General features: G+C 41.2%; 1 protein-coding gene across 3 annotated transcripts in view; it reads left to right on the top strand.

Annotated features, from left to right (window-relative positions):
• The window catches only part of EPS8L3 (EPS8 like 3), a 193,622-nt gene that overhangs the window by 121,802 nt on the left and 57,673 nt on the right, over window positions 1–14,147 (top strand). For all 3 annotated transcript variants that reach the window (XM_040424086.1, XM_040424084.1, XM_040424085.1), the window contains exons 9-13: window positions 2,067–2,161; window positions 5,597–5,672; window positions 6,608–6,669; window positions 7,328–7,402; window positions 7,481–7,629. In XM_040424086.1, coding sequence (XP_040280020.1) covers window positions 2,067–2,161; window positions 5,597–5,672; window positions 6,608–6,669; window positions 7,328–7,402; window positions 7,481–7,629 — 457 coding nt within the window. The remainder of the gene's footprint in view (window positions 1–2,066; window positions 2,162–5,596; window positions 5,673–6,607; window positions 6,670–7,327; window positions 7,403–7,480; window positions 7,630–14,147) is intronic.

Genomic DNA, 14,147 nt, shown 5'->3' with positions numbered 1-14,147 from the left:
ATTTTTTTATTTTTTATTTTACACTTTTTGTCCCCCGTAAGGTCATACAAGACCGCTGGGGGACATTTACTTAACTTTTTCTTTTTTTTTTTCACTGTTGATTTCTCCTGTAACTGGGGCTGACATAGTAGCCCCAGTTACAGGAGAAATACACCCCGCAGAGAGGCTGTACAGCATAATTCAGTGCTGTACAGCCTCAGTGCAGGGCTGATCGAGGTCTCTGAAAGACCTCACACAGCTCCAGCACTCTCCGGTCACGGCGGTCACATGACCGCCGGGCCGGAACAGGAAGCGCATAGCGGTGAGCGCTGTGTATGCAGCGATCTAGAAGGCAGGGACACCTGGGCACTGTCCCTGCCTTCTCTCTGGGTTGCCCTGCTGTCACTGACAGCGGGCAACCCGATCAGCAGCTGCACGATTAGCGTGCAGCTGCAGTTTCTGAATGGACGTTCTGGAACGTCCATTCAGAAATAGAGAACCACTTCCCGGACGTTTATATCCTATGGGCGGACGGGAAGTGGTTAAGTATTAAAACACATTATAAAACTATATAACTGTGGTATTGCTGTAATTGAACTGACCCAGAGAATGAAAAAACTATGATGGAGTTGCATTTTTCCCCAATTCCACCCATATTTGGATTTGTTTTCAGCTTCCTACTACATTGTATGCAATATAATATGGTGCCATTAGACAGGTATGTATATGGAAAAATGTAAAAAAAATATGGCTCTGGGACAGCAGAGAATAAAAAAACTGAAAACTGCTTGGTCTTTAAGGTGTTAATTCCCCTCCCACTGTACCTAATTAGAATACCAATGTCTCCCACTGTGCTCCATTACAATAGTGATATCCCCCCACTGTGCTCCATTACAATAGTAATATCCCCAACTGTTTAATAATGAACCCTACTGTGCCTGGTAATAATTGTAATGTCCCCCTCTGTGACCCATTATAATATTAATGTCCTCCACTGTATAGTAATATACTCCACTGTGCCCCGTAATGTCCCTTACTGTATAGGTATGTCCCCCACTGTGCCCTGTTATAAAAGTAATGCCCCTTATTGTATAGTAATGTCCCCTACTGTGTGCCCTTTGCAACAATAAATATTAAAAACTGAAAATCCCCTAACACCATTCCCATGATGAGCAGCCTACTTCGTTATGTTTAATGCCTGCTGTCATCTGGATGCTCGTCACCTCCTGGGAGCCCAACATCTGGACATATATTAGGCCAATAGTTTTTAACTGGATCCACATTTTGGGGATGCAGATACAGTTAAAAGAAGCACCTGTTGGAGATTTGATCAGCACCTTCCCCTCCAGACCCAGTCACACCCATATGACAGCAACTGCCACACTTCTGTTTTTGGTATGAACTTTTTTGAGGCCAAAAGAATGCTTTGGAAATTCATTGAGCATTTTTGTAGCATTTTTTAGTTGTCTTTGTGGTGTTTTTGGCCAATAGTGTTTCTGCAAATTCTTTTGTATGTCCCTTGTGTTTTTATATAGAAAACATCTCTGTAATGTCACATATGTATTGGTAAAAATAAACACAATGCCAAAGCATCATTAAAGACAGAAAGCCAGAAAATGAGGGAAAAACACCACACCCAGAGCATGTTGCGAAAAAACTTACCTTTGACCCAAAACACACATCTCAAGTGTCTAAAAACACCACTCCAAAAATGCTTGTTTGTGCAGTGTTTAATAATTCCAATAAACTCCCGTGTAGCATAAAAATGCACTAAAAAAAGCACAAAAAATTCAAAGCACCTAAAAAAGGCAAGAAAAAAACTGTGCTACCATCCTAAATAAGGAATATTGTATGTGAAAACCCAGGGCAACCTCAATAAAGAAGTAACATCCAGATAGTCTGACTGACATCAGTTTTTTAATGAGGCAGGCTGCAGCACACATTGAAGATGAGCCACAGTCAAACTAGTAAACTGTACCGATATGGCGGTGGCAACCAAATCGGAAAAGTGTTTGAATCAGACAAATTGAACTACTGATATGAAGAGTCATACTTATAACATCATTGTGTAGTATTTTCTGTTGCAGATACCCCCGTTCCTGAAAGATGGTATGATCCCGGACCTCCAATCTTACAGCCGCCATTAATGACTGATCAAAAGGCAGGCACAGCACGTGACATTGTAAGCACATATGCAACTAGGTTTGCTTTCCTCTACATAATTTTAAAAGTGTCAATATATATTACAAAATTACCTATCCTATCACCATTGTTTTCAATTCTTATTATTTCAGTACATCAACAAAACCCACACTAGATAAGTACATCCACATGTGCATTGTGCAATTTATCTGTTCTTTCTGAAGATAAGGGAAGAAGGGATGCAAATGAGCTCTTAGCAAGCTCTGCCTCTAAAGCCACCAGATGTAAGGCAGCTACTCAACTCTTTAAATAGGCTTTGAGCCATGACTATGGCGCTCTCTCCCCAAGGAGAGATAGTACCCTCCAAATCCTGAAAATAAGTGCTACCATTCTCCTTGCCAGTAGGGTGTGTTCCTAAACAGTCTGACACTGTTAGCAGTCTTTAAATAATATTAAAGTGTGTAGGAACATGCTTTATTATTGACAAGGGGACTTGTAACACACAGTTCCCAATTTATTCTTATATTTTCAGGAGGAATGGCCAAACTCAGCTGAAATCTCGTTAAACATTTTGGGGCACATTTATTAAGATCAGTGCTTTAGACATCAGTCTTAATAAGCTCCTGCGCTGGTGGTGGATCTCCAAAATTATGTAGAGGCGCCGGATTCTAAATGTAAGCCAGCTTCCTTGCTGTCTTACATTTAGACCATTTTCTGCGCCTAAAACAGGCATAGAAAATGATGAATGAGACGAGCCTACCAGTCATTACCCACCCATGCCTCCTTTTTTAGACCTCACGTGAGCAAGAATGAAGTTGCAGATTCTGCCGCAACATGTCATCGGACAGAATTTGCGCCAGATATTATCTGTTCCTAAATGACCCCCTTTATTTATAAAATATTGGCATCCATACATACCCTTCCTTACTATAACTACATTTTAGAACATAGATACAAAGATTTTAAAATACTTACGTATACCAGCGTTAGTGATCTTGGCCCGTTTTCTGCTGTTGAGTCAGTAGTGGATTTTCCCTACGTGAACATAGCTTCACATTCGAACTCTAGGATGAACTGACTTGTTGAACGTCCCATGCTATGACGATACAACATGGCAGTCACTGTACTTCTCAGTACAACCCATCGCATGGCATGCTAGATTTTATGCATCTGTTAGGCCTTTTTCCCACACCTTGTATAGTGCTCTTGTCAGAATTCATCAGGATTAGTGGCCATAATAAGGGCAGAGAAATATGCTTTGTAATACACTCGTGTGGAATTGGCCTTACTAAAGTGTGGCTACAATGTACAAAAGCTTATATAACATTGCTCTTGTAGCATTTAAGCTATAAATGTAATCTATTGTTTCCTTTTTCCAAGATTAACTGCCAAACAAAACTCAATATTTATTACCCTGATTCTATAGTTTACAGAAACACTCCATATGTGATCGTAAACTGATCTATGGGCACACGGCAGGGCGCAGAAGAGAAGGAGCAATATATGGTTTTTGGAGGGCAGATTTCACTGGGATAATTTTAAGTTGCCATGTCACATTTGAGCCCCCGTGATGCACCCCCAGAGTAGAAACTCCAATAAAGTGACCCCATTCTGGAAACTACGGAATAAGGTGGTAGTTTTTGCTGGTACTATTTTGGGGTACATATGATTTTTGATTGCTCTATATTACGCTTTTTGTGAGGTAAGGTAACAAAAAATGGCTGTTCTGGCACCCTTTTTATTTTTTTTTACAATGTTCACCTGACAGGTTAGATCATGTGCTATTTTTATAGTGCAGATTGATATAGATGCAAAAATACCAAATATGATCACTTTTTTTTGTTTCCGTTTTACATATTAAAGCATTTTTGAGAAAAAAATTATGTTTTTATGTCTCCATTTTCTGAAAGCCATATTTTTTATATTTTTCCGGGCTAATTTTTTGCAGGATGAGATGACAGTTTGATTGGTACTAGTTTGGGGTACATATGACTATTTGATCACTCGATATTACACTTTTTGTGATATAATGGTTGTTTTAGCACAGTTTTTATTTTTTATCTTTTACGGTGTTCAGGTGATGGGTGATAGGAATGTGGCAATATCCAATATGTCTGTTTTTCTTTTTTTTTCTATTTTTCTATTTTTTTACAATTTTATATGTGTTTTATTATGGTTAAAGGGCTTTTTTTTTTTTACTTGAAACTTTATTTTTTTATTATGAAAAACACTTTTTTTTACATTTTTTTTGTCCCACTCTGGGACTTAAACTTCTGCGGGTCTGATCCCCTCTGCAATGTATTGCCTGTCAGTCATTAGCCTGTCAGCCTAAGGGGCTGGATCTCATAGACTTCCATAGAAGGCAAGACCCTGATGCCTATGGAAGTAATATGGTCCCCGTCACTGCAGGGGACCTAATGGGGACGTGGAGGGAACCAGTACCCTCCACAAACCCCCTGCATGCTGATGTCAGCTTTGACCGTAGCATACAAGGGATAAATACGCTGGTATCAGTGTTTTCATCGATGCCGGAATATGCAGCAGGGAGCCAGCTGTCGGTGACTGCCGGGTCCGTGCCACTGATCAGGTGGGTGCAGCTTTTGCACCCGCCCGATCAGCGAGCTGTAGCTGTATGGTGCTGGTCCTTAAGTCACAGATCCCAGCGCTGTACATGTATGGCGGGGGTCCTCTACGGGTTAATGTTGTGGGGAGAAAATATCCACCACCTCAGAAGCAACCCTCATACATACTTACCAACATCATAGCTGGTAAATACTGGGCATCTAAGCCTTTCCCATGGAAACAACCCACCCGGGACCACTCACTTATGGGTGGGTCTTACATAAGCCATGTTCATCCCAAGACAGCCCGAATTAACTGGAACTGTTCCTGAAAATTAGGTACAGGTCCTGGCAAATTCGGAACAGTTGGCAGCTACGCTAATAAAAAAAAAAGCAAAAGAATACATCAACGGTGTATACTAAACACTCCAAAATAAGCAAAAGAATACATCAACGGTGTATACTAAACACTCCAAAATAAATGAAAAAAAACACCTTTGTAAAAAATATAAATACATACTTTATTAATTCATGAGAAAATATAAAAACCCATAACAAAAAGTGTCTATAGGTTATTGACCAATGAGGACACAAGAGGGCGCTGAGATATCGGGTCCAATTAAATAGCATATGTTGTCAGACAATTGAATAATAAAAAGAAGATCCAATAAATAACTGATGTAGGAGCTAGTTTAAAGTGTCAAAATGGCAAAAAATATATGAAATAGCAATTGAAGGTACAATTGGTAATACAGACCGATATGCCAGTAACCCTCCCAACGCCCTTTCGACCAGAGGCTTCTATAATATATTGTATAGATTATAAACTGACATACAGGGGACATGTGGAATTGAAGTTCAATCAGCATGAACTGAACACCTCATTAATGTACTGTCATCTGCTCTAAACCCAGGAAGTCTTGAATCATGTACTCACAGATATTGAGATATTTGTTGGAAAACTAAATACAGACAAAAAGATGAAAAAAGGTGAGTAACTAAGAAAATATCTAAAACATGTATATATGGAAATAACTTCCCCATATTTTTCACTTTATAAGATGCACTTTTAGCAAGAAAAAAAAATCTTAATAAAAAGTACACCGCATGGGCACCAGCATCCTATAAATGGCAGTCAGGGAGATCCAGCATGGCCAGACCCCATGACTGCTTCCTTAATGATCCGGCAAAGCACACATACAGCGTTTTGCCCGATCAATGAGAGAGCTGTGCATCTGTACTCACCTCTCTCTCTTCCTGCTGACACTGATCTGTATGATCAGCGGCAGCAGGAGAGAACATGGGGCAGAAGGTTCTACAGCTGTACTGAAAACAAATGAAAACTCCAAGTGCAGCTTAAGGACCTTTGATGATGTTCAATGTGAGTTTTTATTAACTATTATACATTTTTGTGTGTATATGTGTGTAGCAGTGCTGTATGGGTGTAGCAGTGCTGTATGTGTGTAGCAACACTGTATGTGTATGTATAGTAGAGCTGTGTGTGTAGCAGGGCTGTATGTGTATAACAGAGCTATATCTGTGTGTAGCAAAGCTGTATGTGTGTATGACAGTGCTGTGACAGGAGACACATTTATTTGCAGAGGTACTTTTAATGAGGTGACCACATGCACAATGCTCAGCAGATGACACAATAAGGGTAACAGGACCTGACCAAAACTCTTCCCCCCAACACACACACACTATACCCTAAAGTTACTGACCTTGACCCCCTCCACTTCAGTAAAACACCAGTAAACCACATTCCCTTCAGAGAGAATTTTTTTTTCTAATTTTCTGTTATTTAAACCTGGGGTGCGTCTTATAGTCTGGTGCGTCTTAGAAAGTGAAAAATATTGTATATATTCATGCAAGCATAAAGTGATGGTAAACTGACAATAATTCCTTTCTTTTTGTCTTAAAAATAGCAATTCCTCAATCGGAATTTATCGAATGTCTTCAGAAGATAAAATACGGTTTTAATTTAATGGTGAGTAACAACAACCAACATGCTATAAAGACAGTTATGACAATCTTTATACATGAAACAAATAGCAAGTCCACATCTTTAGTTTTTTTTTGTTGTTTGTTTTTTTTCAATGATCTCAGCAAAGTTCCAGATTTCAAGTGACTTCTTGACATTTGTTGGTCAGGATTACAAAAACATGGCTGCTTTCTTTCAAAAACAGCACCACACCTGTCCATAGGTTGTGTCTGGTGTTGCAGCTCCATTGAAGTGACCACACACAGCAGTGGACAGGTGTGAAACTCCTTTGTGTAGAAACCAGCCATGATTTTACAATTCTGTAACACCTTTTAACTTAAAGTTTATGTACACCATTTTTATTTAGTTGACACAATTAAGCAGATTTGCTAATACTATCTAAAAGTAAAATAGTGTGACACTATGAGTAGTCTGATTCTGGAGTTATACCTCCTTTTAGCAGTCTCCTACATACACTTCATCTAGGATCACACTAAACAGAGGTTGTCACCTGCTGCTGCTATGCAATGGCCTGGATATATTTGAGCTGCAGAACAGGAAAGAGCAGGACCTTCCAAGTATTATTTTGTGAGGCCAGAGTTTCTTTTTTATAATATATTATATGACATGCTTCATTATATTCCTGTAAATTGTATGCCAACAGGCAAAAGTCCAAGACCAGATGTCCCAGCCAACTGCTCCAGATTTAGTCCACATATTGATGGACAACCTGCCCAAGGTAAAGCTTATAGGATAATTACATTGCCACAGCAACATAGAAAAGGCTTTATACAATAAATACTATGCTCTATTACAGATCCTATCAAAATATCCAGGGAAGAACGCCGCCAGCTCTGTGCTGTCTCCTTTTCTTACACAAAGAGCAATAATGCTTTTGAGCTCATGTGTGACAGATAAAGAGAGGAAACTGTGGGAGAGTTTAGGGAATTCATGGCTAAGAACAAGGTAATAATAATGTTTGTGTCACAAAGACATTTAATAGCACAAAACACCAGGGGTTTTCTCATTACAAACACTTATCATGGAGGTCCGACGACTGGTGAATCATGAGAATGGGGGCCCTGTGTTTCCTTGTTTGAATTTAGGCGGTGATAGATGAGTGTTTGCACTCAGCTCTCTCTCAGCAGACCCATAGAGTTGAATGAAGTGACAGAATGTAACTGGCCCTAAATTCAAACAGGAGAACACAGGACCCCCATTCTCTAGATTGGAGACCCCAGCAGCTCATATGCTTATCCCCCATCATGTGAATAGTTGATATCTGTTTGCCATAGAACAGCCCCTTTAACTAAAAGGGTATGTATCATACACAACCCAAACCAAGTGTACCTCCTCAGGATCTTCCTCTATGAGAAAGAATGAATAGCTGCTCAGATCTATCCAAGCATTACATGCAGGGTCATTCATTTGAATGGTTGAAATGGAAAATATATTTCCTCTGCATCGGCCATAAAAACAGCTGATTGTTGGGGTGTTCCAGTTTGATGTAAATAATTCCTTATCACTATATCAGTAAAACATTATACTTTAATATGCTTATGGGGTCATTTATCAAACTGGTGTAAAGTAGAACTGGCTTTGTTGCCCATAGCAACCAATCAGATTCAACCTTTAATTTTTGACAGCTCCTTTTAGAAATAAAAAGAGGAATCAGATTTTCAAGATAATAGCTGTAATTCAATAAAAGCAATATTGTATACATTCAATGGCTACAAAACTGTATACCTTTAACTATGAGGGCAGCATTTCAGGGCATAGACTGGGAGCAGCTACTGTCACATAATAATACAGAGGATAAATGGGAGAGCTTTAAATCCACATTGAGTAATTGCACCAAATTTTTTTACGGCAGCCCAGTCTAAGCGCTGCATGGCTCCCCCGTGCAGTGGGGAGCGCGGACCCAGCTCTCACATGACCGATCCGGGCTGTATAACCCTTTACATGCTGGGCGCAATGGCGCCCGCTGCATGTAAAGTGGTGACAGAGGGAGCGGACTCCCTCTGTCTCCCATCAGCACCCCGAAAATGCGATCGCGGGGTGCTAATGTGTTGGGAAGCTTACCTTGCTTTCGATCAGGGCCTGGAGCCTGTCTTCAGTTATCTCCAGCAGGCTGTGCCTCTCTGGCGCAGCCTGCTGGTCAATGTTTGAATAGCATTGCTATTGAAATGTAATGCATTATAAAGATAATGCATTACATTTCAAAAGCAATCAAAATACTGTATATTATAGTCCCCTTGTGGGACTATTAAGTAGTATAAAAAATAGAAAAAAAATACACATTTATTAAATAAAATAAATTCCATAAAATAAAAAAATATGCTATTTTTCCATTGAAAATACGCTTTTCAATAAAAAAAATGCAAAAAGAAAATATCCCCCATATGTTTGGTATTGCCGCGTCCGTAACAACCCGGACTATATAAATATTACATAAATTATCCCCCATGGTGAACGCCGTAAAAAAAAGACAGAATTTCTAATTTATTCTTATTTTCCACCGAAAAAAACATAATAACAAGCGATCAAAAAGCGGCATTTACTCCAAAATTATACCAATGAAAAATACAAGTCTTCCCTCAAAAATCAAGTCCTCACACAACTCCATAGAAAAAAAAATAAAAAAGTTATGGGTCTTGTGAAGTGGCAATGCAAAATAATTTTTTTGGTTAATAAAAGGGGTTTTATTGCAAAAAAAGTAGTAAATCGTAAAAAAAATTATAAGTATTTGGTATCACTGTAATCGTACTGACCCAGAGAATAAATATATTATGTTATTTGTACCGAAAAATGAACGCCGTAAAATCTATAATGTAAAAACGCAGTGGCAGTATTGCTATTTTTCCCAATCTCCCTCCTAGAAAGAGTTAATAAAAGTTAATCAGAAAGTTATCTGTACCCCAAAATTGCGCCATTAAAAACTACAACTTGTCCCGTAAAACCAAGCCCTCATAAAGCTATATAGATGAAAAAATAAAAAAGTTATAGCTCTTGGAATGAGACCATGAAAAAAGGAAGAAAAACGCTTGGTCATAAAGGCCCAAACAGGCTTGGTCACTAAGGGGTTAAGTGATGTAAGTGATGTTTGGATGTCCTTGTGGATGGTAGATTAAATTACAGCATACAATGTCAATCAGCTGCTTCTAAGGCCACCAGGATATTGTCTTGCATTAAACGAGGCATGGACCCGCGGGGCAGGGATGTAATATTACCACTTTACAAAGTGTTGGTGCGGCCTCATCTGGGATATGCAGTTCAGTTCTGGACACCAGTCCATAGAAAGGATGCACTACAGCTGGAAAAATTACATTGGAGAGCGACTAAACTGATAAGGGGCATGGAGGGTCTTAGTTATGAAGAAATTTAAAAATAATTGAATTTATTTAGTCTTGAGAAGAGACGTCTAAGGGGGGACATCATCAGGGCATACATAGAAATCACTGGGCCCCATAGCAAGAATCTGAATTGGGCCCCCTAACGCTGCCCACTACCCACCCCTGGCCCATCCCACCTTCTGTCCTGCCTCCTCCCCTGCCACACCCCCATTTTCCAATAAAGAAATGTATACATATGTTCGTACATATTCATACTTACCCAGAGAATGAAGTGCACAGGTCAGTTTTGCCACAAAGGGAATGCCGTAGAAATAAAACCCGTAAAACGGTGGAGAAATTTGTTTTTTTTTTCTTTTTTTATTCCACCCCATTTAAAAAAAAATTGCCAGCTTCACACTACATTGTATGCCATATTAAAGTACAACTTCTCCAGCAAAAAATAAGCCCTCATACAACTATGTGAATGGAAAAATAAAAAAGTTATCGCTCAAGGAAGTTAGAGAAGAAAAAAGAAAATGCAAAAAAATAAACTCTGGTATCCTAAGGGTTAAAGGGGCTATTTTTCCCCCCAAAATGAGCAGGCACTGCAGGCAGATAATACTTATGCCAAGTGGGGGGGTACAGCCACGTCGTAAATGAGCCTCCCTAGTGTCACCCAGCAATGCTAGGGAGGATCGTTCCCATCGTGGCCTGCTATTGACTGCCCCCACGTCGCTGGATGTTTTCATCTGCATGACAGGAGGGAGGCAGTAGCGACTGTGTCGTCAACAGGAGCAATGCGGGTGCCAGGGAATAAGGTAAGTAAGGTGCCCGGGCATTTTGGGGGGCATTATAGAGGTTAGATAACCCCTTTAACTCCTTGCTGCTTATGAATTCTCCCCTCCCCCCGCAAGGTGACTGATGTGCTGGAGGAGACCCTGTAGGCTCATAGAGGACTCAGGAGTAAGTGTGCTTTTCCCCCCTCCCCCGGGGGGAATGCATCAGCAGCAAGGAGTTAAAGGGGTTATCTAACCCCTATAATGGCCCCCAAAATGCCCGGGCACCTTACTTACGTCATTCCCCGGCACACGCATTGCTCCTGATGCCTGCACAGCCGCCACTGCCTCCCTCCCGTCACGCAGATGAAAACATCCAGAGACATGGGGGCAGTCAATACAGTGCCCATTGTGCTGCCCAATGCCTCCAAATACTATACTGTAGAAATAGTGCATTATAGACAGCCTCCTATAGTAACAGTGGCCTCCAAATTATAATTAATACTAATTATTCTCTCCCAGAGTGCCCCCCTAATTATAAAGTAGCTTAAATGCCCCGTATTGTGCCCCCATTAATTGAAATGATCCCCTTTAGCCTAAACATTCCCCTATAGTGCCCCCAACAGCTTAGCAGTCCACTATAGTGCCCCTCAGCAGTCCCCTATAGTTACCCCCAGCAGCTTAACAGTCCCCTATAGTGCCCCCGACACCTCTGGGATGACGCACATAACTCACTCACCTGTCACAGTCATGCTAGACCAGTGCAGTCCAGTGGACAGAGTTTGCACCTGGCCACAGTGCTGCATAGTTTGACGTGTCTGACCACGTGGGAAATAAAGCTGCCCTTTCATTGGTGGCATAACTCTTTCTCCTGACCTCATCCTCCACTTCTGATCTTCCGGCTCAGTGCAGACCCAGGCCAGTGACTTCCTTATCTCCCGGGCGGGCATCACGTGAGCGGAGAGGATACGCTGGGTGCGCGCCTCTGTGTGTGAGCCGGACGAAGAACGCAAGTGGGCGGGCCATGGGCCGCCTCTATTAACTACGTAGACTTAGGGGGTGGGGCTTTCCATGCGCTCCGGGCCCCCCTGTGCCGCAGGCCTCATAGCAACGGCGTGGTCTGCCTATATTGGCAGTACGCCACTCGACATGTTTAACCTATACAAATATATAAATGGGCCATACAAAAAATACGGTGAAAAGCTGTTCCATGTAAAATGCGCTCAAAAGACAAGGGAGCACTGCCTCCGATTGGAGAGGAAAAAGTTCAGTCTCCGGAAGCATCAAAGCTTCTTTACTGTAAGAACTGCGAATCTGTGGAATAGACTACCTCAGGACGTGGTCACAGCAGGAACAGTGGACAGTTGTAAAAAGGGCTTAGATGAATTCTTAAAAGTAAACAACATTAATGATTATGAAAACGTGTAGAAATCTGAGTCTCAATTCCTTCTGGGATTCGCGTCCCCACCTATCCCTTGGTTCAACTTGATGGACTTATGTCTTTTTTCAACAGTATTAAAGGGCTTCTGTCACCCCTGAAAGTCTTCATTCGGCGCAGGCGCTCGGAGAGACGGAGACTCGCCTCCTCAGCACTCCCTCAGTGCGCCTGCGCCGATGACGTCACCAAAAGAGAAGACGTCATCGGCGCAGGCGCACTGAGGGAGTGCTGAGGAGGCGAGCCTCCTTCTCTCCGAGCGCCTGCGCCGAATGAAGACAGGCGCAGGATTTGAAATGATGACAGGGCCAGCCAGAGGAGGAGAGCGCTCCCTGGCCCTGTCAATCAACAGGACGAGGGGGGGCGTTTTTTTGCGGCGGCTACCAGCAAGTAGACGCCCTACTTGCTGGTAGTGAAGTGATTTGCCTATTTTAAAAGATTGTTTTTTAAGGAAAAGAAGCCACAGCCAAAGGTAAGAGCCCTATGTAGGGAATAGTCGTTATAAAAGGATTTTAACAAGCACCCAAAAAAAATAAGGGTTTTGGGGGTGACAGAAGCCCTTTAACTATGTGACTATGTATATACCCAAACCTCTAATGTTCTGTAAGACTTAATTCACACAAACATAATTTAAAGGGTTGAACCCGGACATACCCATATTTTCACCCAGGCAGCCCCCCTGATGTTAGCATCGGAGCATCTCATGCTCCGCTGCGCTCCCTTGCCCTCCCTTGCCCTGCGCTAGATCGCTAGATAGGGCTGCCTGGGTGAAAATGGAGGTATGTCCAGGTTCAGCTCTGAACCCGGACAACCCCTTTAAGTCTGTGTGTACGGACCACAGATGTACAGCATATGGATCCATACAAGTAAATGGTGCTGTTCACAACTCAGGGCATAAGCTGTGCTGGTCCACGTTTCATGGAACACAGACCTGGAGAGCACTGGACACAATGGTCTCCAGTGATCACAAGGTCCTAAATAGACATATAAATGTCACTTCATATTAAAAATTACAAAATGGATGATTTTTAATACCTTAATCAGAGCATTGCTAAATACAACAGCAGCATCTGCAGAAATATCCCTGGACGGTTTTAACTATGAAACCAGTCTAAAGTCCAGGCTGTTTAACTTAAAATGCATTGCCTATTCTGGATACGGAGCATGTGCGTGCATCTCAGTGATATTACTGAGGTGAACAGGGAAATTAGAAAAAGAGCAAACAAAATTCTAAACAAAATGTACAAGAAAAAGAGCAAACAGTAGGTGGTGCTGTAAAGATATTCCATAAAATCTAAGTCAGTGGCTATGCTAAATTTTTAAAAGGGTTGTTCATGCTGCAGATATTGATGACCTATCCTCAGAATAGGTTATCAATATGAGTTCGATGGGAGTCTGACACGCGGCATTGTTTCAATCAGCTGTTTCAGGCAGCTACAGTGCTTGAAGCTATACAGTGTACGGAGCACAGCTCCATACATTGTATAGTGACTGTGCCAGTGTATGGAGCCTTCTGCTTATACTGCATATAGTTTCCAGTTTCTGTACCTCGGACAACCCCTTTAAAGGGGTTCTCCGGGAATTAAGAAAATTAAAATACCTAAATATTAATTTATGATAAATATATTCCTAAATACAAGCATATAAAATAAGGAAATAATGGTGTCCAAACGAAATGAAGTAATTACTAAGAAAAAAAAATGGCTCCTAAAAACCCCTATATTTGATATATACTGTACTTGGTTTGATTAATTGGGCACTCGGTTTGCCCCCTGGGTGACCTTTATCTGTAAGTCCGTAGTTTAGGAATTGAGGTAATTAAAATCTAATGTTTTTAGGGTCTGTTTTTTTTCTTAGTAAATATTCCCAAATACCTTTCATTAGTTATAATGGCTTGTTTTGTCTAGGGAGCAGTCATTAGGAGAAATAAAATGGCCGCCA

This window comes from Bufo bufo, chromosome 3 (genome assembly GCF_905171765.1).
Source record: "Bufo bufo chromosome 3, aBufBuf1.1, whole genome shotgun sequence".
Classification (NCBI taxonomy): Eukaryota; Metazoa; Chordata; class Amphibia; order Anura; family Bufonidae; genus Bufo; species Bufo bufo.
The sequence above is the reverse complement of the archived record's forward strand: the minus strand, read 5'-3'. Positions and strand labels throughout refer to the sequence as shown.